The sequence below is a fragment of the Electrona antarctica genome (assembly GCF_951216825.1).
Source record: "Electrona antarctica genome assembly, chromosome: 2".
NCBI lineage: Eukaryota > Metazoa > Chordata > Actinopteri > Myctophiformes > Myctophidae > Electrona > Electrona antarctica.
In genome coordinates this window covers 54628954-54654815 of record NC_136807.1, presented here as the reverse complement: position 1 = coordinate 54654815, position 25862 = coordinate 54628954, and the positions used below count along the sequence as shown (strand labels likewise).

Sequence of the window (25862 nt, the reverse complement as noted above, 5' to 3'; positions counted from 1 at the left end):
GCCAGCATCTGAGAGAGAGAGAGAGAGAGAGAGAGAAGAGAGAGAGAGAGAGAGAGAGAGAGAGAGAGAGAGAGAGAGAGACAGAGAGAGAGAGAAGAGAGAGAGAGAGAGAGAGAGAGAGAGACATAGAGAGACAGAGAGAGAGAGAGAGAGAGAGACATAGAGAGACAGAGAGAGAGAGAGAGAGAGAGAGAGAGACATAGAGAGACAGAGAGAGAGAGAGAGAGAGAGACATAGAGAGACAGAGAGAGAGAGAGAGAGAGAGAGAGAGAGAGACATAGAGAGACAGAGAGAGAGAGAGAGAGAGAGAGAGAGAGACATAGAGAGACAGAGAGAGAGAGAGAGAGAGAGACATAGAGAGACAGAGAGACAGAGAGAGAGAGAGAGAAGAGAGAGAGACATAGAGAGACAGAGAGAGAGAGAGAGAGAGAGAGACATAGAGAGACAGAGAGAGAGACGAGAGAGAGAGAGAGAGAGAGAGACATAGAGAGACAGAGAGAGAGAGAGAGAGAGAGAGAGAGAGAGAGAGAGAGAGACATAGAGAGACAGAGAGAGAGAGAGAGAGAGAGAGAGAGACATAGAGAGAGAGAGAGAGAGAGAGAGAGAGAGACATAGAGAGACAGAGAGAGAGAGAGAGAGAGAGAGAGAGAGAGAAAGAGAGAGAGAGAGACATAGAGAGACAGAGAGAGAGAGAGAGAGAGAGAGAGAGAGAGATTGTTATTCATCATGTTAACACTCCATCGCCCAGGACGAAGTACTTTGTCCTTTCTATTAGTAACGCCTGACGCCCAGGACGAAGTATTGTCCAAAAGACGAAGTTTATTGATATGAGAACGGATCGCATGGCTCTATAGCCCAGGCACGCCTGCTGGGCAATCCTCGGTGACACGCAAGAGTGAGACGTCATCGAAAAACTCCCTCCCCTGTTTAGCTGATGAAAACGCACACATCAACAACTTCCGCCGGTCCGTCCGGAAAAGGGGTCCAAAGATTTGAGTTAAAAAAACGTTCGCTCTGAAAGGAATATATATTTCAAAGATTTGCGCCGCATTTTCACGATTTTTCAAAGATAGCAGACTGAGTGCCGCGCTACAAGCTTGTAGATCTTAAAAACACCAACAGGAGTTTCTGTTCAGAGCGGGTTAAAGAGCATTCAGGATTCATTCACAGCAGCATGGCAGTGATTTCTGGTGGTGTACATAAATAAATGACAGGCGAATTGGTGACATGGACCTTAACCCATTTAGGCCTGACCTCAAAATTAAAAAAGTCCTCCAGTTTTCTGAAAATAAATATTTTCACGATTTTTCAAAAATAGCAGACCTACAAGCTCGTAGCGCGCCACTCGGTGAGCTTGTAGATCTGATAGATTTTCCTAAATACATGATTGGACTATATAAAAATACAACAAAAGTATTCTAATTAAAAAATATAACACTTGGTTATCTACACTAAGAGAAAATAGATAATAAAAAAATATATGTATTGTCATCTGGTCAATCAGAAGTTCGTTTGTTGTTCTGTTTAAAAATATTCCACATTTGTCACTTTGTTTTCCATGATATATATTTTTAAATATCAGATCAGCACACTGGACGCGTTTACGGATTTCTTTGCTGCGTTTTTCTGTCGGTTTTCCGAAAAACGCGTCCAGTGTGCGACCACCTTTACTACGGCGGCGAAATTCACGTTCTCCTCCCACACACCCATGAGAGCGGACGCACAAAGCAGACTCTCTCTCTGTCTCTCTCTCTCAATTCAATTTCAATTTCAAAAGGCTTTATTGGCATGATAAATATGTTCTATATTGCCAAAGCATACATACAACAAAACAAAAGTCAACATTGCGCACACAGAGACAACAACAAACATCCCAACAATAATTAACTACAAGCAATACAGTAACAATGAAAATAAATTAACAGACAGAAACATAACAGCAACTTAATGACCCTCTTTCTCTCTCTCTCTCTCTCTCTCTCTCTCTCTCTCTCTCTCTCTCTCTCTGTCTCTGTGTCTCTCTCTGTGTCTCTCTCTCTGTGTCTCTCTCGGTGTCTCTGTCTCTCTCTCTCTCTCTCTCTCACACACACACACACACTGCTTGATATGCGCTTCTTAATATTTACCACAGTACATTGTGTCAGAAGTTCAGAACTGATCTATAAGCTGACAACGCGTCTCATCAGGCACTTGGTCTTGTACATCCTATTGTTATCTGCACGACACCATCGTGCGACGAAAGGTAATCCTTATACAGAATTATATTCATCTAACTTCCATGATCAAACCATCGCGGTTTTTTTCCTTCTTTTCCAACTGTTCAAAAGCGATATAATGCGAGTTCAATGCTTTCTAATTACAAATCTTTTCCGCAAGTGTTTCCATACCCCATTTGCGCATTTCACTTTTTCGATATAGCCCCAAAAATCCGCCACCTTCAAGCGAAAAAGTGTTTTTGCGAAAAATTGAGACTTATTCGCATTTTGAGGTGTTTCCATCCAGGAGATTTTGCGCAAGAGCCTTAATGCGCAAAAAAAGGCTTTATGGAAACGCACCTAGTGTCTCTCTCTCTCTCTCTCTCTCTCTCAGTGAGAGAACAGCCTGGAGGTTGTGGCCCATTAAATATTATAACCAAAGAATATTGCATTTAATAAAAACCCCAACAATGACAGATTCATCGATTCAATCCCCGCTGAGCCAACACAAAGACCCACAATTTCCGAGACTCCTGCCAAGATAGCGGCCTCCAGCTACGCACGCACGCGCGCGCACGCACGCACGCACGCACGCACGCACGCACGCACGCACGCACGCAGACACACACACACACACACACACACACACACACACACACACACACACACACACACACACACACACACACACACACACACACACACACACACACACACACACACACACACACACACACACACACAGCGAGCGGTCTCTGGCTGCACACACAGCCTCCATGGGAACTTTATGGGAGGCAAGAGAGCTTTTCCTTTATTATTACCTCTGTCTAATAATCAGTTGGTTTCACTCTGACATGGAGCCCTTTCTGGTCCATGTGTGTGCAGTGTAGATGACCTGAGGACGATTCTACAAATGTCTTCTAAATCCTGACAGTTTTCTGAAAAACTCATGTTTCTAATGTCAGTGGTGCTCAAACATTTTCATGTCAAGGACCTCCAAGATTATATGTAATTGGCCCGCCGACCCCCATCTGAAAATATGTTGTTCCAGGGACCTTCCCCCCAGAAGCAAATGTTTGAGTTAAAAACGTTCGCTCTGAAAGAATACATATTATATAAAAATAGCAGATCTACAAGCTCGTAGCGCGGCAAAGTGTAACATAATGCTTTAAAACACCAAAAGGGGTTCCCACCCAGAATGTGTTAAAGGAACACTTTGGATTTAGACTGCGTAGCGATGCACCGACAGCTATAAGGCATTCATTTATTATATGCTGCAATTCACACGTGGGCAGATGCAAAAGATGTGAAGATGCAAAGATGCGAAGATGCAAAGCTACACAGCGTATTTGTAGCTTTGTAGCTGAAGTTCAAACCAGCTCAACGTTTGTGTTGCTTTGAAGGCTTTGAAGGGTCCATTTGGTTCCATTTGTAAACTCTCAGAGTTACAGACCCATAAGGGTCCATTTGGTTCCATTTGTACCCTCTCAGAGTTACAGACCCATGCATAAGGGTCAATTTGGTTCCATTTGTACCCTCTCAGAGTTACAGACCCATAAGGGTCCATTTGGTTCCATTTGTAAACTCTCAGAGTTACAGACCCATAAGGGTCCATTTGGTTCCATTTGTACCCTCTCAGAGTTACAGACCCATGCATAAGGGTCAATTTGGTTCCATTTGTACCCTCTCAGAGTTACAGACCCATAAGGGTCCATTTGGTTCCATTTGTACACTCTCAGAGTTACAGACCCATAAGGGTCCATTTGGTTCCATTTGTACCCTCTCAGAGTTACAGACCCATAAGGGTCCATTTGGTTCCATTTGTACCCTCTCAGAGTTACAGACCCATGCATAAGGGTCCATTTGGTTCCATTTGTACACTCTCAGAGTTACAGACCCATGCATAAGGGTCCATTTGGTTCCATTTGTACACTCTCAGAGTTACAGATCCACAAGGGTCCATTTGGTTCCATTCGTACACTCTGAGTTACAGACCCATAAGGGTCCATTTGGTTCCATTCGTACACTCTGAGTTACAGACCCATAAGCAGGCCCGGTTCTTCCTACAGGCCGACGAAGCAACGGCTTCGAGCGCCATGGGGGAGGGGCGCCAAAAAAAAAAAAAAAAAAAAAACATTTTTTTTTTTTTTTTTTTTACATTTTTTTTTTTTACTCTGTCCCAACTCTGTCTGCACCGTGTCCCCCCAGCGCCCCCCCAGTGCCCCCCCAGTGCCTCCCCAGTGCCTCCCCAGTGTCTCCCCAGTGCCAGTGTCTCGCCAGTGCCTCCACAGAGCCTCCCCAGTGTCCCCACAGTGCCTCCCCAATGGACCCCCAGTGTCTCCTCAATTTTTGGGACAAAGTAAAAAAAAAAAAAAAAAAAGACACTTTTTTATTTTTTTTATTTTTTGAGGGGGGGGGGGGGGGGGGGCGCGCCGCGAAAAATCCTGCTTGGGGCGCCAGATTGCTCAGGACCGGCCCTGCCCATAAGGGTCCATTTGGTTCCATTCGTACACTCTGAGTTACAGACCCATAAGGGTCCATTTGGTTCCATTCGTACACTCTGAGTTACAGACCCATAAGGGTCCATTTGGTTCCATTCGTACACTCTGAGTTACAGACCCATAAGGGTCCATTTGGTTCCATGTGTTACACTCTGAGTTACAGACCCATAAGGGTCCATTTGGTTCCATTCGTACACTCTGAGTTACAGACCCGTAAGGGTCCATTTGGTTCCATGTGTACACTCTCTGAGTTACAGACCCATAAGGGTCCATTTGGTTTCTAACTATATCATTTATCTGGGGACCCCCTGGAACTCCCTCAAGGACCCCTTGGGGGTCCCCAGACCCCACTTTGGAAACCGCTCACATTCTTCTATCCGAGTGTCTTCCTCTGTCAAAGGGTTTTACATTTTACGACAACACTAAACAAAACAAAACAACGACAATACAAATAGCATCTCTGCGAAAACCCCGTGTGAGACTATTTATTCCGAGAGCTCATTTGCATATCGACTCAATTAGCATAACATTACAGGAGGGGAAACACAGCTATAGGGGGGACACAAGGGGGGCGGGGCGTTTGATTGGAATGCCATGCGTGCGTGCGTGCGTGCGTGCGGTGTGTGTGTTCATGTCGTGTGTAGACATGTCATCGGCAGCCAACCGCATGAAGATGGATGAGGCAGGGAGGATATCTCATCTCCACTGCCATGATGCACACGCGCACACACACACACACGCACGCACGCACGCACGCACGCACGCACGCACGCACACACGCACACGCACACAGGCTCATGGTACAGGGCCATGGGCAAACGTGGCACGAAGCTTGTTCAGTAGATCTGCTACTATACTTGTGACTTTAATCTTGAAAAGTAACACGCACGCACACGCACGCTCACGCGCATGGACGCGCACATGCTCACACACACACACACACACACACAAACGCACACACACACATTTATTAAAATAACAAACATAAACATAGCCCTATTTCAGTCTGCTCATTATAGATTGTTCACAGCTCTCTTGGCAGTTGGCACACACACACACACACACGCGCACACACACACACGCACACACACACACACACACACACACACACACACACACACACACACACACACACACACACACACACACACACACACACACGAACACACACACGCGCACACACACACACACGCACACACACGCCTTACATAAGTGAACGTGTTCTCGTCAACATGACAACATCCCTGAATAACAATCTGAGCAAACTGCAACACTCTGCAACACTCTTCCTGTGCTTTCCCTTTTTTATAACAGCTGGAGAGCTGTTTTAAAAAAAAAAACATAAAAAAGAAACAGCATATATTGTAGATGTAGAGGGCAGCACGGGGTCCATAAAATTGGACCCGGTCCGAAGCGGGACCTGTAATATATGAACCGAACCGCTACGGAGCCGAGAAACATTTAATTTGCCGCGCTCGCCCCCAGAAACGGCCCGGCGAGAAGGATTGGACGGTTTTGACCCGCGGTCTGACCTAAACGGAGCCGATCCCATCCTAAATACATTTGGACACATAGGGCAGTATTATGCGTGTCTTAAGTACCAGGTCTTATAGATAGATAGATAGATAGATTTTATTTCGGTCCATACAGGAAAAAGGATTACATACAGACGTACATACATTAATATCCACTAATAACTAGTGGTACCGAAAAGGTGAAGGCAGAAGCCGAGGCTTATTGCGCCTACCATTTTTGAACATAACTCAAATTGAAACTATAAGGTTCTGGCCATTGATTGTGAGAAATCTAAGAAATCTAAACCGGGCTTAGATATGGCCTATATTATGAAAAAATACAAAATAAATAAAAAACAAACAAAAACAAACAAATGTTTTTGAATGACTTATGACTTAACTTAAGACCTGGAGGCGTGGTCAATGCTCTTTGGCCACTCAGAATAGCCAAATGGCATTGATCACGCCTCCAGGTCTTAAGTTAAGTTAAGTAATAAGACCTGGTACTTAAGACACGCAAAATACAGCCCATAGTGTGTTCTCTGTTCTCTGTTCTCTGTATTATGCTTATTTTCACCATGATGACAACATGTCACCCATGCCACTCCGAGGCAGCGGAGCAGTATTGTTTTTGGCAGGACATTTTGATTTTATAGTTTTAGTCATTAGTCTCTTGAATATCCCGAGTCGACTGTTAAAAGAAAGTCATTATGTACTTTTAGCAGGGCAGTTTCAGTTCTGTGTCGTGTTCTAAAACCTGATTGGAATTTGTCCAGGATGGAGAATGAGTTTAGGTAGGATGAAACCTGTGAGAAAACAACTTTTTCTAGGATTTTTGAGAGGAAGGGTAATTTTGAAATGGGTCGAAAGTTATTGTGATCATTGGGGTCAAGGCCTGTTTTTTTTTAGTAAGGGCTGAATGGTGGCATGCTTAAAACTGGAGGGGACAATTCCTGTTTCCAAACTACTGGTGATAATGTCAAAAATGAGGGGGGAGATGGTCGTGAATACATCTTTAAAGAGGCGAGAGGGAATAGTGTCAGAGGGGCAAAAGGTGGGTTTTAAATGAGAGACCACCTCGGACAGGTAAGTAAGTAAGTAGCCTTGCCGAGCCATGAGGCCCATAGGGGCAGGAGCCTATCTCCTGCTTCTGTAGCGTGAGGCAGCTTGATGTACAAGTACACCCCCAGGACATGACGCTAGTATGTCGCAGGGACTTACCCCCAATCCAACCCTTGATGCTGAGTGTCAAGCAGGGAGGCACTGGGTCCCATTTTTAGTCTTTGGTATGACCCGGCCGGGGATCGAACCCCGACCTCCCAGTCTCAGGGCGGACACTCTAACCACAAGGCCACTGAGCTGAACCTCGGACAGGTGGGAGGATGATATAGGTGAAAAATGTGTAAGGTGGCTTGCTGCTAAATGAGTTACTGCGTGGTATGAGGCAGGGGGTAGGATGAGTGCTCTGATAGAGATTTTGTCTGTAAAGAAGTTCCTAAAATTCTCACATGTAGCTATGTCCGGGGTGGGAGTAGTGGCAGCGGAGACGGCAGGGTTTAGAATGGTGTTTATGGTTTTAAAGAGTATTAGGGGTCGGTTACAATTTTTGTTAATTAGATTGGCAAAGTAATCTGACTTGGCTGTCTTTACTGAGGATTGGTAGGATCTCAGACAGTCGTGGAGGATTTCATAGGAAATCTGACGTTTGTCATTTTTCCACTTCTTCACATTTCTGTCTAGTTTTTATTTGTTGACGAAATTGGCAGTATATTTAGTCCTAGTTGCTTAGTTTTTATATAGTTTTTATGTAGTTTTTGTCAGTGAAAAAAGGTAGTTGACGAACATTTTTCATCATAGTATTAGTCGACGAAAATAACACTGGTCAATAGCACCGTTTCCCTTGGATGCAACTTTGTTCAGCCGACGTTTTCGCCGTGTGACGTATATCGTTTATATCAGATAGAGATCATGGATTCCACAATGCCACGCCAGACTTCCCGGTCCTTCCTTGCCATCCCCAGTTCTTGCTTACTGATGCATGTGTCCCTATAGCGATGACATCAGGGAACAACAGTTTTCTACCTCTGGTCTGCTTTGAGGCAGGACTCCAGAGAAGAAGACAAGATATAACCTCATTGTCAGCTCTGTAGCAGTGGCCGGCAAACTGGTCTAACTTAGGCTTACCATACGTCCTCTTTTGCCCAGACAAGTCCTCTTTTGGGGGGCTGTCCGGGCTGTCCGGGGGTTTTTTATTAATTATTTCGAATGTCCGGGGTTTTACACGTATATCTGTACGCTCACAGACCATTCAAGCTGTGAATGATGTGTATTACAATGCACGTTCAATGGTTCGTAGTGGAAAAACCACAGTGAGAGGCGGACTTTCAGCCCGAACCCCCGGAATGTGTATTATTCATAACTATCTGCATGCGCTCAGCTGACAAACGCTCCCGACAGCAGATCAAAGAAATGAAGGCTCGCCGCGGCCGCTGTCTGCACATAGACTATGTTGTCTGCTTGAAATGGAACTCAAACAAAGCACCAATACTGTACAGTATGTATGTATGTATGTATATATGTATATATATATATATATATATATATATATATATATATATATATATATGGATGCAGTAACACTTGGATTATATGATTATTGTAATTACTATGGTGAATATTTAAGAAGGGGGTAGAAGTAAATAAGTCTTTACTTCTTCCTACTCCTTTTTGAACTTCAGGTGGAAGATCAATGATCATATTGTTGTCATTATAATCTTCTTATTTCATTCAAAAAAGAAATATATGCATTGTGGTTCTTTTTTTATTATTTTTATTTTACTGTTTTACCTGAAGGTAAAAAAATGCCAAAGAACTATCTAACCATTGACATGCAGAAAAAGTAGGCTACTGTTTTCTTAGCTTTGTGACTGACCAATGAGAAGCAGATTGTATTGTCTGCAAAGGAACTATGTGTCTGTCACAAATAAAAGTTATGTCGTGCAAGCCCATGTCAACAACACAGACAAGGCAGCACTGAGCACATGTGCGCGAGGTGAGTCCTTCTGCAAATTAAATTGACCGAATATTATTTTGTACAACCTAGCAAAGCATAAGATATGATGGTTTGGAGAATAGGCTGGTCTCTCTTTTTATAAGAGAATTAAGCCATTACATACATGGTTCTCAAACTTTGTAATGTCAAGGACCCCCATAACTCTGAGAGTAAAACCAAATGGACCCATAAGAGTCCCATTTGATTCCATTTGTACAGTATCAGAGTCAAAAGCTATAAAAGGGTCCATTTGGTTCCATTTGTACTATAGTACACTCTCAGTTACAGACCTATAATGGTCCATTTGGTTCCATGTGTTACACTCTCAGAGTTACAGACCTGTAAGGGTCCATTTGGTTCCATGTGTTACACTCTCAGAGTTACAGACCTGTAAGGGTCCATTTGGTTCCATGTGTTACACTCTCAGAGTTACAGATATGTAAGGGTCCATTTGGTTCCATGTGTTACACTCTCAGAGTTACAGACATGAAGGGTCCATTTGGTTCCATGTGTTACACTCTCAGAGTTACAGACCTGTAAGGGTCCATTTGGTTCCATGTGTTACACTCTCAGAGTTACAGACCTGTAAGGGTCCATTTGGTTCCATGTGTTACACTCTCAGAGTTACAGACCTGTGAGGGTCCATTTGGTTCCATGTGTTACACTCTCAGAGTTACAGACCTGTAAGGGTCCATTTGGTTCCATTTGTTACACTCTCAGAGTTACAGACCTGTAAGGGTCCATTTGGTTCCATGTGTTACACTCTCAGAGTTACAGACCTGTAAGGGTCCATTTGGTTCCATGTGTTACACTCTCAGAGTTACAGACCTGTGAGGGTCCATTTGGTTCCATTTGTTACACTCTCAGAGTTACAGACCTGTGAGGGTCCATTTGGTTCCATGTGTTACACTCTCAGAGTTACAGACCTGTAAGGGTCCATTTGGTTCCATGTGTTACACTCTCAGAGTTACAGACCTGTGAGGGTCCATTTGGTTCCATTTGTTACACTCTCAGAGTTACAGACCTGTGAGGGTCCATTTGGTTCCATGTGTTACACTCTCAGAGTTACAGACCTGTAAGGGTCCATTTGGTTCCATGTGTTACACTCTCAGAGTTACAGACCTGTAAGGGTCCATTTGGTTCCATGTGTTACACTCTCAGAGTTACAGACCTGTAAGGGTCCATTTGGTTCCATGTGTTACACTCTCAGAGTTACAGACCTGTAAGGGTCCATTTGGTTCCATTTGTACTATAGTACACTCTCGGTTACAGACCTGTAAGGGTCCATTTGGTTCCATGTGTTACACTCTCAGTTACAGAACTATAATGGGTCCATTTGGAACCACCTCAAGGAACCATGAGGGTCCCTGGATCACACCTTTGAGAGCCACTGCTTTAAATAAATACATAACTAATATAGAGCATATTTGATGAAATTTAGGAGCATAACTTTTTAGTTATAGATTACTTTGACATCTGAATTTAATTAAAACGGAACTCTTTTCAGTAATTCAGAATATGATCAGTTAGACTATCGGACTATCGGACTAGTTAGACTCTAACTAGTCCGATCTTCTGGATCGGACTAGTGAAGAAACACAGTATTAGAAATGTGTGTCAGGAATAAATGAGGGATAGAGAGAGAATGGAAGTAGTGTGTGTGTGTGTGATTGTGTGTGTGTGTGTGTGTGTGTGTGTGTGTGTGTGTGTGTGTGTGTGTGTGTGTGTGTGTGTGTGTGTGTGTGTGTGTGTGCATGTGTGTGTGTGTGTGTGGGGGGGGGGGTATGTGAAAGAATGTTATGAATGTTTATGAATACTGGAGGCTTTATTATGTTAGAGATCTGAGAGGATGGCATTACAATGAGAGAGATGAAAGTATAGCGCGCGCACACACACACACACACACACACACACACACACACACACACACACACACACACACACACACACACACACACACACACACACACACACACACACACACACACACACACACACACACACACGGTCTCACCGAGCTCAGTGGAACAGAACTGGGCCATGGGAGGAAAAAACTACGCAACGCACAGGGAGTTAGTTGGAATCATGGCTTATTGTTAGTCCACACTATAGTGAGTACAGGGAGTCAGTTGGAATCATGGCTTATTGTTAGTCCACACTATAGTGAGTACAGGGAGTTAGTTGGAATCATGGCTTATTGTTAGTCCACACTATAGTGAGTACAGGTAGTCAGTTGGAATCATGGCTTATTGTTAGTCCACGCTATAGTGAGTACAGGGAGTCAGTTGGAATCATGGCTTATTGTTAGTCCACACTATAGTGAGTACAGGGAGTCAGTTGGAATCATGGCTTATTGTTAGTCCACACTATAGTGAGTACAGGGAGTCAGTTGGAATCATGGCTTATTGTTAGTCCACACTATACTTGCCAGCCCATAGAGCCCCATTGTGAACCCGGACATGTTGAGAAAAGAAAAGAAAATAAGAAAATTCAGAATATTTTTTATCTCGGGTTGATATCAATGAAAATGCGCCTTTGGACCCGTCGGTTGGACGTCGTACGGTCTAAATGGGTTAAATGATTAACCCATTGAATGGGGGATTTGTACTTGTGGCTCAACCTAAGAGCCACTTGGCAGTATTATGCGTGTCTTAAGTACCAGGTCTTATTACTTAACTTAAGACCTGGAGGCGTGGTCAATGCCCTTTGGCCACTCAGAATAGCCAAATGGCATTGATCACGCCTCCAGGTCTTAAGTTAAGTAATAAGACCTGGTACTTAAGACACGCATAATACTGCCCATTGAGTTCTGATGTGTGGTGGCCTGCGCTGCTCTGAGTCTACACTGGGTGGTGGTCAATGAGTTAAAACTAACATTTAAAAGTCCATAGACTTGTCTTTCCACATGACGTCATTTATGAAAGTGAGCCGTTATATAGCCCCCCCTCCTCCTCCCCCTCCAAAAAGCACATTATCTGAGAAACGGAACAATATCCACGCCGGTCTCTTCACACTCCACCTCGGTTAACTATCCTATGAATAGTAATAATACTATAATAAGTGTACCATATTAATTATTCAAGCCAAGGACGTTCTGATATATATTATCTGCTACTTCACCACATATACAATAAAAACATCAGCTAGAAGTTATATAGGTCTGAAACAGAGTCTGTCTGAGAGAGAGAGAGAGAGAGAGAGAGAGAGAGAGAGAGAGAGAGAGAGAGAGGTCTTCATCCCTGTCTGTCTTTGTCTTTCTGTCACACACACTCACACACGCAAACACACACACACGCACACACACACGGTTCTGTGTCACCCCCACACACACACATAGTTCAGATGCCTCACTATATTCATTAGACATCACAGGCCCCTAGTCTGTAATGTAGAGAGAGAGAGAGAGAGAGAGAGAGAGAGAGAGAGAGAGAGAGAGATATTTAGTTGGAGTTAAGGGCTGTCCCCCCCCCCCCCCTCTCTCTCTCTCTCTCTCTCTCTCATGCATTGTGTACAAGAGGAAATGAACAGACGCTTGTAGCTCAACGCTAATCTATGCTAACGCAATTACCCTCAACGATGTCCACAATCAATCAACGATGGAAATCACTACTCCGCACGCACGCACGCACGCACGCACGCACGCACGCACGCACGCACGCACGCACGCAATTACACTCATAAACACGGACACAAACAACCCCATGCACGAATCATAGCGTACAGTGCAGGTGGGTTACTGTGGGAGTGCGATCAAACGAGATATAGCAGCAGCGCTCTCTCTCTTCCAGGAACGAGCAGGCTGTAGGCAGACCCTGTAAACCCCCCCAACCTGGGGACCACCACCCTGACTGAGAATCAACCTGGGGACCACCACCCTGACTGAGAATCAACCTGGGGACCACCACCCTGACTGAGAATCAACCTGGGGACCACCACCCTGACTGAGAATCAACCTGGGGACCACCACCCTGACTGAGAATCAACCTGGGGACCACCACCCTGACTGAGAATCAACCTGGGGACCACCACCCTGACTGAGAATCAACCTGGGGACCACCACCCTGACTGAGAATCAACCTAGGGACCACCACCCTGACTGAGAATCAACCTGGGGACCACCACCCTGACTGAGATTCAACCTGGGGACCACCACCCTGACTGAGAATCAACCTGGGGACCACCACCCTGACTGAGAATCAACCTGGGGACCACCACCCTGACTGAGAATCAACCTGGGGACCACCACCCTGACTGAGAATCAACCTGGGGACCACCACCCTGACTGAGAATCAACTTGGGGACCACCACCCTGACTGAGAATCAACCTGGGGACCACCACCCTGACTGAGAATCAACCTGGGGACCACCACCCTGACTGAGAATCAACCTGGGTACCATTGTTGTGTTGGGAGGGGGGTGGGGGAAATAAATTAACCTTCCATATTAAACTCATGTTGCTGTGCATTGTAACTTATTCTATGAGTAAGCAGACACTTGCGATTGTTTATGGGCACATCCTTATAATGGTGACTCAACCAGGCAATCCGGTTTCCCTTGAGATTCTAACTCACTTTTCTGTGGAACTTCTTGACATCCGACTTCCCAGTAACTGACAACATCGACGCGTCATCAAACCACAGACGAATAACAGTCTAAGTCCACACTATTGATCCATAATGTATAAATGATAGATAAGGGTTCAGGACACCGAGGCCCTTTCGTGGAGGGGTCAGTCTGAAATTTGGACTTAGACTGTTTTTCGTCTGTGGTACTCATTGTCACCAGATAATTTACTGCATTGTTTCTCAACTTGTGGTCAACACAATCAATTCAAATAGGAATCTTCACTTTCCTACATTACTAAATGCATGGTTAGGGACCACATGCAATACCTTCACGGACCACCAGTGGTCCACGGACCGCCTGTTGAAAACCCATGCCCTGTGCATGTGTGCGTGTGTGTGTGCGTGCGTGCGTGTGTGCGTGTGTGCGTGCGTGCGTGCGTGCGTGGTCTAGGATGACTCCAGGTAGAAAACAGAGTTAAGCAATTGAAATTGGGACTGACATTTCAAATTGTAAATGCAGCTTTCAATCAATCAATCAATTAATCATTTAATCAATCAATCAGTTTTCCACTTTAGGTGCATTTGACTCCATTATACTGTGTGCATCTGACGGAGGTCCATTTGGTTCCATTTGTACCCTCTGTGAGTCAAATGAACGCTGAGGTTTTTAAACCGCGTGGAGAAAGCATCAATTCTTCGCTCGATCCGTCACACGACACCACATCGTTAACAGTGATCGTAAAATAAAAACCAACGCACGCTCCCTCTTGGCCCTCTCTCACTCACACACACACACACACACACACACACACACACACACACACACACACACACACACACACACACACACACACACACACACACACACACACACACACACACACACACACACACACACACACACACACACACACACACACACACACACGGGTCTCTGGAAGTGTAGAGCTTTATGTGTTGAAGCATTAACAAGCACGCAGATAGAAACAGAGATGTGGACAAAATATCCTTCTGTTTACGCACGCACGCACGCACGCACGCACGCACGCACGCACGCACACACGCACGCACGCACGCACGCACGCACGCACGCACGTGTGGTGAGGATTTGGAACCCTATATCGGGGGTACAAGGTGAGGATTTGGAATCCAGACAGGGTGGGACAAGGTGAGGATTTGGAACCCTGGCAGGGGGTACAAGGTGAGGATTTGGAACCATGGCGGGGGGGACAAGGTGAGGATTTGGAACCCTGACGGGGGGTACAAGGTGAGGATTTGGAAGACTGACAGGGACAAGGTGAGGATTTGGAAACCTATCAGGGGGGACAAGGTGAGGATTTGGAACCCTGACAGGGGTTAAAAGTTGAGTATTGGAAGCCATTTGTCACAAGGTGAACTGAGATGATGAAAGAAACCATGACTGCTGGTGGAGACCCCCTTCAACTCCACTACCTGGCCTCCAGGTACAAGGATGACTCATAGGTGTGTGTGCGCATGTGCGTTTGTTGTGTGTGTGTGTGTGTGTGCGTGCGTGCGTGCGTGCGTGCGTGCGTGCGTGCGTGCGTGCGTGCGTGCGTGCGTGCGTGCGTGCGTGCGTGCTTGCGTGTGTGTGTGTAACTCCAGGCAATATGAGTCAGCCTCCTCTGGTGGGTTTCAGTGACTCAGCCAGTGGCGTCAATTGGGTATGGCAGCTGCAATACCTTGGCTCCAGCGGGAGAAAAGAATAATAATAAGTAGAAAAAGTGCCCTTCTGGGCACAGGTCTCCAACAGGAGGATAGGACTGTGTGAGATGTTTGGCAAAATGTTTAGGAGTAATATAAACATGTTTGCCTTTGATGGCAATTGGATGACTTGAGGCATTTTGTTCCAAAAATGTGTTTTGCAAAAATCAACCTGTTGGTGGCGCTATAACAGGCCAATGTGAAAAGGGTGGGATATATTCCTCAGCCTAGTAAGAAAATGTGTGAAAGATTTCACGTAAATTGCATGCTGCGTTCATGATTTGAGGCTTTTGTTCAAAACGGGGCAATCTTGCAAACTGTGAAAGCCAATTATAGCCAATTAGGATGGAATATGAAATATCGGACAGATCCGACTTGAGCACATGACCATAGAGATACTGTGTAACGATTTGTGAGATTTTTGGACAGAATCTGGAGGAGTAATATCAAAAAATGTGTTTTACAAAAGTCGGCCTCCTGGTGGCGCTATAAAAGACAGATGCGGAAAATGCAGGTCAAAGGTTTGTCCTTGGCCTCTAGGGAGTGTGCATGCAACGTTTCACACAGATTGGTGCAGTTTTAGGTAAGAAATGTGAAAAGCTGCCTCATGGTGGCGCTATAACAGGCCGTTCTGGAAAATGCGGGGCAGAGGTTCATCGTTGGCATCCAGGGAGTGTGTATGCAAAGTTTGGCATCGACCGGGTTAACGGTGCCGGAGATTAGCTGGTAACGGACGGACGGAAGGACGGACGGACACACACACACACACACGGACGGAGTGCAAAACATACTCGACAATAAAATAATACAATGACGGGAAAAATGCAGGAAAATAGGCAAATAAAAAAGGCAAATAACCGCACATAACGCAAACATGGAGGACAATAGGCCAAAATACATATGAGTGACTCAGCCAATCAGGCGAGAGAAGCTGATGTTTTGTTTTCACACAGTGAGGATGGATTTGGTGTTTTTTTTTACCACCTCATTAACCCATTCTGGTTATACTTTAGCTGTTGAAAAATAGCAGACCTACAAACGTTTTTAACTTATAAAAGCAAACATGGTCACTTTCATATACCCAGTTGCTTGGAAAGCGCTTAACTGGCAACCTCAAGCAACTGCTGGTCAGTTAGTGAGAGACTCGCTAACGCACCACTGGACCACGGCTTGTTGTTAAAAAAAAATATATATATATATGTTTTTAGCAAGTTGAAACTGAAACAACAAAAGCCAATGGAAAGATGCAAGTTGGTAAATGTCATCTGTGTGGACTGTGGAGCAGATTATGGACATTTTCTGCATGTATCCGACGTCAAAATTTAAAAAATGTCTTCTAGATCCTGACAGTTTTCTGAAATACCTATATGTTTCTGTATCAGTGGTGTTCAATATTTCATGTCAAGGACCCCCAAAAAAGCTTGGACTCCTCATGCATAGAAGGAAGCATGAGGTCAGTCCGCTCCCCCAACCCCCCCCCCCCCCCCCCCCCCAGGTTGGCAGAGGAAGTGCAGCGCCCAGGATTACATTAGATAATTGACACTGGGTAAAAAAAAAAAAGGACCCCCAAAAATTTTATGTAATTGGCCACCGACCCCCATCTGAAAGGAACAACTCTATACAAATAATATTTAATACATATTTTCCTGGAGGAGACAAGATTTCTTCTTTTTTGAGCGGTGCTAGCCGCTCCAATGCACAGCTTTGAGTATATGTCTGACTCTGTTTGTATGAGCACGGAATGAGCTCAGCTGATTGGCTTAACATGTATTGTGATGTATGATGATGAGTGCCGCTCACTTCACACAAGTGTGATTATTTGTATAAAGATGTAGAGGACATGTTCCCTCCGTCCTCACCAAGATCAGCATCCATGTTGACAGGAGAGATTATCAGAGGAGCAGAGTTTCTACCACCATTATAAGGCTCAGGACTGAAATATGGATATAGTCTCTCAGTGAAGGTGCAGCCTGTGAAAGAGTAGAGATTTACTCTGTTCTCCACATCATAAAAGGAGACCAGACCCTCCTCATAATCCACAAACACTCCCACTTTATGGAGCTCCTCTCTTACAGGGAGGACAGCAGGGTCAGCAAGAGCCTCGTACTCATTTCCATTACTCAACCAGTCCAGTAACCATTGTTGGGACTCAGACTTGCACCTTTCCTGTTGATGGTCTCTCTGACCACTCCTATTGTCCAGTCAGTCTTCCCTCCAACCTGAACCTCATAGTAAAAGATTCTTCCGTATGTTTCCTTCATACACTTGTTTTCCATCGTCAGACAGGATGAGCCAGTGGTTTGCTGTATCAGGGTCCAGAGTTACATTCACCTCATATTTCTGGATTCTCTTCATCTCAACATCACACAGCTTCTTCATCTCTTGACTGATTGTCTTCCCCAGCTGAGACACAGCTGTCCTCAAAGTCCCCAAACATGAAGACTGATGGACATTGACCTTTGTCCAGTCCTTGGTGGGTAGAGTGGTGTTGATGTATGTGAAGTTCTGGAGGAGGTGGTCTTCAGAGTGTGAGAGCTGCTTCAGCTCAGAGATTCTCTTCTCTAACTGAGTGACTTCCTGTTGCAGATATTTGATGAAGCCTTCAGCCTGTTTCTCTGTTTTTTTCTGCTTCTCTTCAGTCACACCAATGAGCTCAGCCTGGCTTCTCTCAATACAGCTGATCAGAGCGGTGAATACCTGCACACTGTCTGCTACCACTGTGTCTGCATCTTTCCTGCTGAGCTCTACTGAGCGTTTGACCTCCTGAATCTTCACTTGTCTCTCCTGGATCATCTGCTGGATTTCAGCCTCTGTCTTTGCTTCATATTCTTCTTTCCACTCACGATACCTGAACGGACGAACCATTTCAGTAATAAAACTATTGATGGATACGTTTGGTCTCTTATAGGTTTCTTAACTAGTGGTCCTGGGGTGTCTTCAACCAGGGATGTCTGTCTTTATACAATCCAGGAAAGTTTATGACGTGATTACAGCAGAAAATTAAGTTGTAAGGGTTTACCTTTCTATGTGTGATCTAATGGTCTGTGTCTCTCTCTTCTCTTTGACTAATGCTCCTCACACTCTGTGTAATCAGCTTTTAAGTCAAGCTGACTGAAATATGACCTCATCAAACATGACGTCAGTCTTGCCCAAATATGGAGTTCCACACGGCTCCACAATGGCCTTCACGGGAATATTGGGTAACCATGGCAACCTGGATGCCGCAAGATGCCTTTATAGGAAATCTAAACATCCTTCTATAAAGGCCAAGGACCCCCACATAGCCACAGTCCTTTAGGGGGGCATGGACCCCCACATAGCCACAGTCCTTTAGGGGGGCATGGACCCCCACATAGCCACAGTCCTCTAGGGGGGCAAGGACCCCCACATAGCCACAGTCCTCTAGGAGGGGCAAGGACCCCCACATAGCCACAGTCCTCTAGGAGGGGCAAGGACCCCCACATAGCCACAGTCCTCTAGGGGGGCCAAGGACCCCCACATAGCCCCAGTCCTCTAGAGGGGCAAGGACCCCCACATAGCCACAGTCCTCTAGGGGGGCAAGGACCCCCACATAGCCACAGTCATCTAGGGGGGCCAAGGACCCCCACATAGCCACAGTCATCTAGGGGGGCCAAGGACCCCCACATAGCCACAGTCCTCTAGGGGGGCAAGGACCCCCACATAGCCACAGTCCTCTAGGGGGGCAAGGACCCCCACATAGCCACAGTCCTCTAGGAGGGGCAAGGACCCCCACATAGCCACAGTCCTCTGTGATGTCACTGATGGGGGGGGGGGGGGTCATCAGTCATTAACCCATTCTGGTTATACTTTAGCTGTAGAAAAATAGCAGACCTACAAGCTCGTAGCGCGGCACTCGTCTGCTATTTTTGAAAAATCGTAAAAATGTGGTCGATGTCTTTTAATATATTCTTTCAGAGCGAACGTTTTTAACTCAAATCTTTGCTTCTGGGGGCGCCCCTGGAACAACATATTTTGAGATTGGCGGCCAAATACAGATAATTCTGGGGGTCCTTGACATGAAATAGTTCGAGAACCACTGATATAGAAACATGGGGTTTTTCTGAAAACTGTCAGGATTTAGAAGACATTTGTAGAATCGTCCTCAGGTCTAAATGGGTTAAAAGTGGGAGAGCAACATGTTACATTTTAGCTGAATTTTAACCCCTTCAACGATTATTTTCGTACTTTTCGAGCTATTCCAAAATAGCAGATCTACAAGCTCAAAGCGTGTCACTATGAGCTTGTAGTAGAGGTGCTTTTTTGGGGACCAATCCCGATCACCGATTTCTTTTTCACGATCGGCCGATGCCAATACCGTTTTATTTTTTAATTTATAAAAGCAAACATGGTCACTTTCATATACCCAGTTGCTTGGAAAACGCTTAACTGGCAACCTGGCCGAGTGGCCGTTTTCAAGCAACTGCTGGTGAGTTAGTGAGAGACTCGCTAACACAGTGGACCACGGCTTGTTGTTAAAAAAAAAACGTTTTGCAAGTTGAAACTGAAACAACAAAAGCCAATGGAAAGATGCAAGTTGGTAAATGTCATCTGTGTGGACTGTGGAGCAGATTATGGACATTTTCTGCATGTATCCGACATCGAAATAACAAAAAAAGTCTTCTAAATCCTGACAGTTTTCTGAAAAACATGCTTCTGTATCAGTGGTGCTCAATATTTCATGTCAAGGACCCCAACAAATTATATGTAATTGGCCACCGACCCCCATCTGAAAGGAACAACTCTATACAAATAATATTTAATACATATTTTCCTGGAGGAGACAAGATTTCTTCTTTTTTGAGCGGTGCTAGCCGCTCCAATGCACAGCTTTGAGTGTATGTCTGACTCTGTTTGTATGAGCACGGAATGAGCTCAGCTGATTGGCTTAACATGTATTGTGATGTATGATGATGAGTGCCGCTCACTTCACACAAGTGTGATTATTTGTATAAAGATGTAGAGGACATGTCCCCTCCGTCCTCACCAAGATCAGCATCCATGTTGACAGGAGAGATTATCAGAGGAGCAGAGTTTGTACCACCATCATTGGGCTCAGGACTGAAATATGGATATAGTCTCTCAGTGAAGGTGCAGCCAGTGAAAGAGTAGAGATTTACTCTGGTCTCGACATCATAAAAGGAGACCAGACCCTCCTCATAATCCACAAACACTCCCACTTTATGGAGCTCCTCTCTTACAGGGAGGAGGACATCAGGGTCAGCAAGAGCCTTGTACTCATTTCCATTACTCAACCAGTCCAGTAACCATTGTTGGGACTCAGACTTGCACCTTTCCTGTTGATGGTCTCTCTGACCACTCCTATTGTCCAGTCAGTCTTCCCTCCAACCTGAACCTCATAGTAAAACCTTCCTGAGGTAAAACTTTGTTTTCCTAAGACATCGACACATGGAGAGAATCTCTCTGTGTTGTTTGGGAGATTCTTCCGTATGTTTCCTCCATACACTTGTTTTCCATCGTCAGACAGGATGAGCCAGTGGTTTGCTGTATCAGGGTCCAGAGTTACATCCACCTCATATTTCTGGACCCTCTTCATCTCAACATCACACAGCTTCTTCATCTCTTGACTGATTGTCTTCCCCAGCTGAGACACAGCTGTCCTCAAAGTCCCCAAACATGAAGACTGATGGACATTGAGCTTTGTCCAGTCCTTGGTGGGTAGAGTGGTGTTGATGGATGTGAAGTTCTGGAGGAGGTGGTCTTCAGAGTGTGAGAGCTGCCTCAGCTCAGAGATTCTCTTCTCTAACTGAGTGACTTCCTGTTGCAGATATTTGATGAAGCCTTCAGCCTGTTTCTCTGTTTTTTTCTGCTTCTCTTCAGTCACACCAATGAGCTCAGCCTGGCTTCTCTCAATACAGCTGATCAGAGCGGTGAAGACCTGCACACTGTCTGCTACCACTGTGTCTGCATCTTTCCTGCTGAGTTCTACTGAGCGTTTGACCTCCTGAATCTTCACTTGTCTCTCCTGGATCATCTGCTGGATTTCAGCCTCTGTCTTTGCTTCATATTCTTCTTTCCACTCACGATACCTGAACGGACGAACCATTTCAGTAATAAAACTATTGATGGATACGTTTGGTCTCTTATAGGTTTCTTAACTAGTGGTCCTGGGGTGTCTTCAACCAGGGATGTCTGTCTTTATACAATCCAGGAAAGTTTATGACGTGATTACAGCAGAAAATTAAGTTGTAAGGGTTTACCTTTCTATGTGTGATCTAATGGTCTGTCTCTCTCTCTTCTCTTTGACTAATGCTCCTCACACTCTGTGTAATCAGCTTTTAAGTCAAGCTGACTGAAATATGACCTCATCAAACATGACGTCAGTCTTGCCCAAATATGGAGTTCCACACGGCTCCACAATGGCCTTCACAGGAATATTGGGTAACCATGGCAACCTGGATGCCGCAAGATTCCTTTATAGGAAATCTAAACATCCTTCTATAAAGGCCAAGGACCCCCACATAGCCACAGTCCTTTAGGGGGGCATGGACCCCCACATAGCCACAGTCCTTTAGGGGGGCATGGACCCCCACATAGCCACAGTCCTCTAGGGGGGCAAGGACCCCCACATAGCCACAGTCCTCTAGGAGGGGCAAGGACCCCCACATAGCCACAGTCCTCTAGGAGGGGCAAGGACCCCCACATAGCCACAGTCCTCTAGAGGGGCAAGGACCCCCACATAGCCACAGTCCTCTAGGGGGGCAAGGACCCCCACATAGCCACAGTCATCTAGGGGGGCCAAGGACCCCCACATAGCCACAGTCATCTAGGGGGGCCAAGGACCTCCACATAGCCACAGTCCTCTAGGGGGGCAAGGACCCCCACATAGCCACAGTCCTCTAGGGGGGCAAGGACCCCCACATAGCCACAGTACTCTAGGGGGGCAAGGACCCCCACATAGCCACAGTCCTCTGTGATGTCACTGATGGGGGGGGGGGGGGGGGGTCATCAGTCATTAACCCATTCTGGTTATACTTTAGCTGTAGAAAAATAGCAGACCTACAAGCTCGTAGCGCGGCACTCGTCTGCTATTTTTGAAAAATCGTAAAAATGTGGTCGATGTCTTTTAATATATTCTTTCAGAGCGAACGTTTTTAACTGAAATCTTTGCTTCTGGGGGCGCCCCTGGAACAACATATTTTGAGATTGGCGGCCAAATACAGATAATTCTGGGGGTCCTTGACGTGAAATAGTTCGAGAACCACTGATATAGAAACATGGGTCTTTTCTGAAAACTGTCAGGATTTAGAAGACATTTGTAGAATCGTCCTCAGGTCTAAATGGGTTAAAAGTGGGAGAGCAACATGTTACATTTTAGCTGAATTTTAACCCCTTCAACGATTATTTTCGTACTTTTCGAGCTATTCCAAAATAGCAGATCTACAAGCTCAAAGCGTGTCACTATGAGCTTGTAGTAGAGGTGCTTTTTTGGGGACCGATCCCGATCACCGATTTCTTTTTCACGATCGGCCGATGCCAATACCGTTTTATTTTTTAATTTATAAAAGCAAACATGGTCACTTTCATATACCCAGTTGCTTGGAAAACGCTTAACTGGCAACCTGGCCGAGTGGCCGTTTTCAAGCAACTGCTGGTGAGTTAGTGAGAGACTCGCTAACACACTGGACCATGGCTTGTTGTTAAAAAAAACGTTTTGCAAGTTGAAACTGAAACAACAAAAGCCAATGGAAAGATGCAAGTTGGTAAATGTCATCTGTGTGGACTGTGGAGCAGATTATGGACATGTTCTGCATGTATCCGACATCGAAATAACAAAAAAAGTCTTCTAAATCCTGACAGTTTTCTGATAAACATGCTTCTGTATCAGTGGTGCTCAATATTTCATGTCAAGGACCCCAACAAATGATATGTAATTGGCCACCGACCCCCATCTGAAAGGAACAACTCTATACAAATAATATTTAATACATATTTTCCTGGAGGAGACAAGATTTCTTCTTTTTTGAGCGGTGCTAGCCGCTCCAATGCACAGCTTTGAGTGTATGTCTGTTTGTATGAGCACGGAATGAGCTCAGCTGATTGGCTGAGCAGGGGATGTGATGTATGATGATAAGAGTGCCGCTCACTTCACACAAGATCAGCATCCATGTTGACAGGAGAGATTATCAGAGGAGCAGAGTTTGTACCACCATCATTGGGCTCAGGACTGAAATATGGGTAGAGTCTCTCAGTGAAGGTGCAGCCAGTGAAAGAGTAGAGATTTACTCTGGTCTCCACATCATAAAAGGAGACCAGACCCTCCTCATAATCCACGAACACTCCCACTTTCTGGAGCTCCTCTCTTACAGGGAGGAGGACAGCAGGGTCAGCATTAGCCTTGTACTGATTTCCATTCCTCAACCATATAGTCCAGTAACCATTGTTGGGACACAGTGGGTCTTCACCTTTCCTGTTGATGGACTCTCTGGCCACTCCTATTGTCCAGTCAGTCTTCCCTCCAACCTGAACCTCATAGTAAAACCTTCCTGAGAAAAATCTTTGTTTTCCTAAGACATTGACACATGGAGAGAATCTCTCTGTGTTGTTTGGGAGATTCTTCCGTATGTTTCCATCATACACTTGTTTTCCATCGTCAGACAGGATGAGCCAGTTGTTTGCTGTATCAGGGTCCAGAGTTACAATCACCTCATATTGCTGGATTCTCCTCATCTCAACATCACACAGATTCTTCTCCATCTCTAGACTGAGTGTCTTCTCCAGCTGAGACACAGCTGTCCTCACTATGTCCACACTTAACTGGAAAGTGTTTATTGTATCAGCGGTGGGTCTGGGGTGTCTTCAACCAGAGATATCCGTCTTTTACGATCCAGGAAAGTTTATGACGTGATTACAGCAGAAAATTAAGTTGTAAGGGTTTATCTTTCTATGGGTGATCTACAGGCCGTCTCTCTCTCTTCTCTTTGACTAATGCTCCTCATACTCTGTGTAATCAGCTTTTAAGTCAAGCTGACTGAAATATGACCTCATCAAACATGACGTCAGTCTTGCCCAAATATGGAGTTCCACACGGCTCCACAATGGCCTTCACAGGAATATTGGGTAACCATGGCCAAGGACCCCCACATAGCAAGGCTCCAGACTTCCCAAAACAAACTGTTCAGGCTACTACTTAGCCTCACCCCCCGAACCCACCTCACCCCTGCCCACTTTGACATGCTGGAAAAATTGCCTGCCGGCGGATTACGGTCTGGAGAGGCTCAATTGTACGCCCATTTCCTACACCAGAGAACTGGTGTGGCCAATCGGGACACGGTATGCAATATGGGTGGGCTTTGGTACAGTGACGTTCAATGCTTGAGACCTTTGACTGACAGTAGCTCTGACCAATTATTGCATCAAAGAGAAAATGTTTGAACCCGCCACCCGGGAAACAAGATCCATACACAGCATCTCCAGACTCAAATACCACACAACAGTGTGATTTGAGTCTGGCTTATTAGCCAGGCTACCCCTTTTGCCCCTCACTGTATATGTCTCCCCCCCTTTTGACCTCCTCTATGATTATTTCCTGTTTTTGGCTATATAGAAGTGTATATTTGTACGTCTCTAAATGTTATGATGAATTAAACAAGGTGGACCCTCTTGTAAACAAGTGTAATGCCTTATGGTGTCGTCCGCTCACAGTTAACAGTTTTGTATTGAGTTGTGCTTGAAATGTACTGTAATTCTGCAAGGTGTTAATACATACTTCAATCAATCAATCAATCAATCAATCAGGTACAGTCACACATGAGCTGCCAGTGATTTTTTGTAATGTTTGTTTTTACATGAGTTTTTGAAAGCCATGCAGTCACTCATGTTTTACAGAGCTTTGAAAGCCATGCAGCCACTCATGTTTTACAGAGCTTTGAAAGCCATGCAGTCACTCATGTTTTACAGAGCTTTGAAAGCCATGCAGCCACTCATGTTTTACAGAGCTTTGAAAGCCATGCAGTCACTCATGTTTTACAGAGCTTTGAAAGCCATGCAGTCACTCATGTTTTACAGAGCTTTGGAAGCCATGCAGTCACTCATGTTTTACAGAGCTTTGAAAGCCATGCAGCCACTCATGTTTTACAGAGCTTTGAAAGCCATGCAGTCACTCATGTTTTACAGAGCTTTGGAAGACATGCAGTCACTCATGTTTTACAGAGCTTTGGAAGCCATGCAGTCACTCTTGTTTTACAGAGCTTTGGAAGCCATGCAGCCACTCATGTTTTACAGAGCTTTGGAAGCCATGCAGTCACTCTTGTTTTACAGAGCTTTGGAAGCCA

General features: G+C 45.2%; 2 protein-coding genes across 2 annotated transcripts in view; both read right to left on the bottom strand.

Moving 5' to 3' along the window:
• LOC306917213 (sodium/potassium-transporting ATPase subunit beta-1-interacting protein 3-like) overlaps positions 1 to 25862 on the bottom strand; it is a 226559-nt gene that overhangs the window by 93670 nt on the left and 107027 nt on the right. The window contains 1 exon segment of the mRNA XM_079495345.1: positions 1 to 8. This exon segment is cut by the window's left edge and continues 115 nt beyond it. Within this exon segment, the coding sequence (XP_079351471.1) occupies positions 1 to 8 (8 nt within the window).
• On the bottom strand, positions 20511 to 21148 carry LOC306943848 (E3 ubiquitin-protein ligase TRIM21-like; the record flags this gene model as incomplete). Its single annotated transcript, XM_079530367.1, is given in 2 exon segments — positions 20511 to 20827; positions 20830 to 21148. Coding segments are annotated over 2 exon segments (636 nt in total).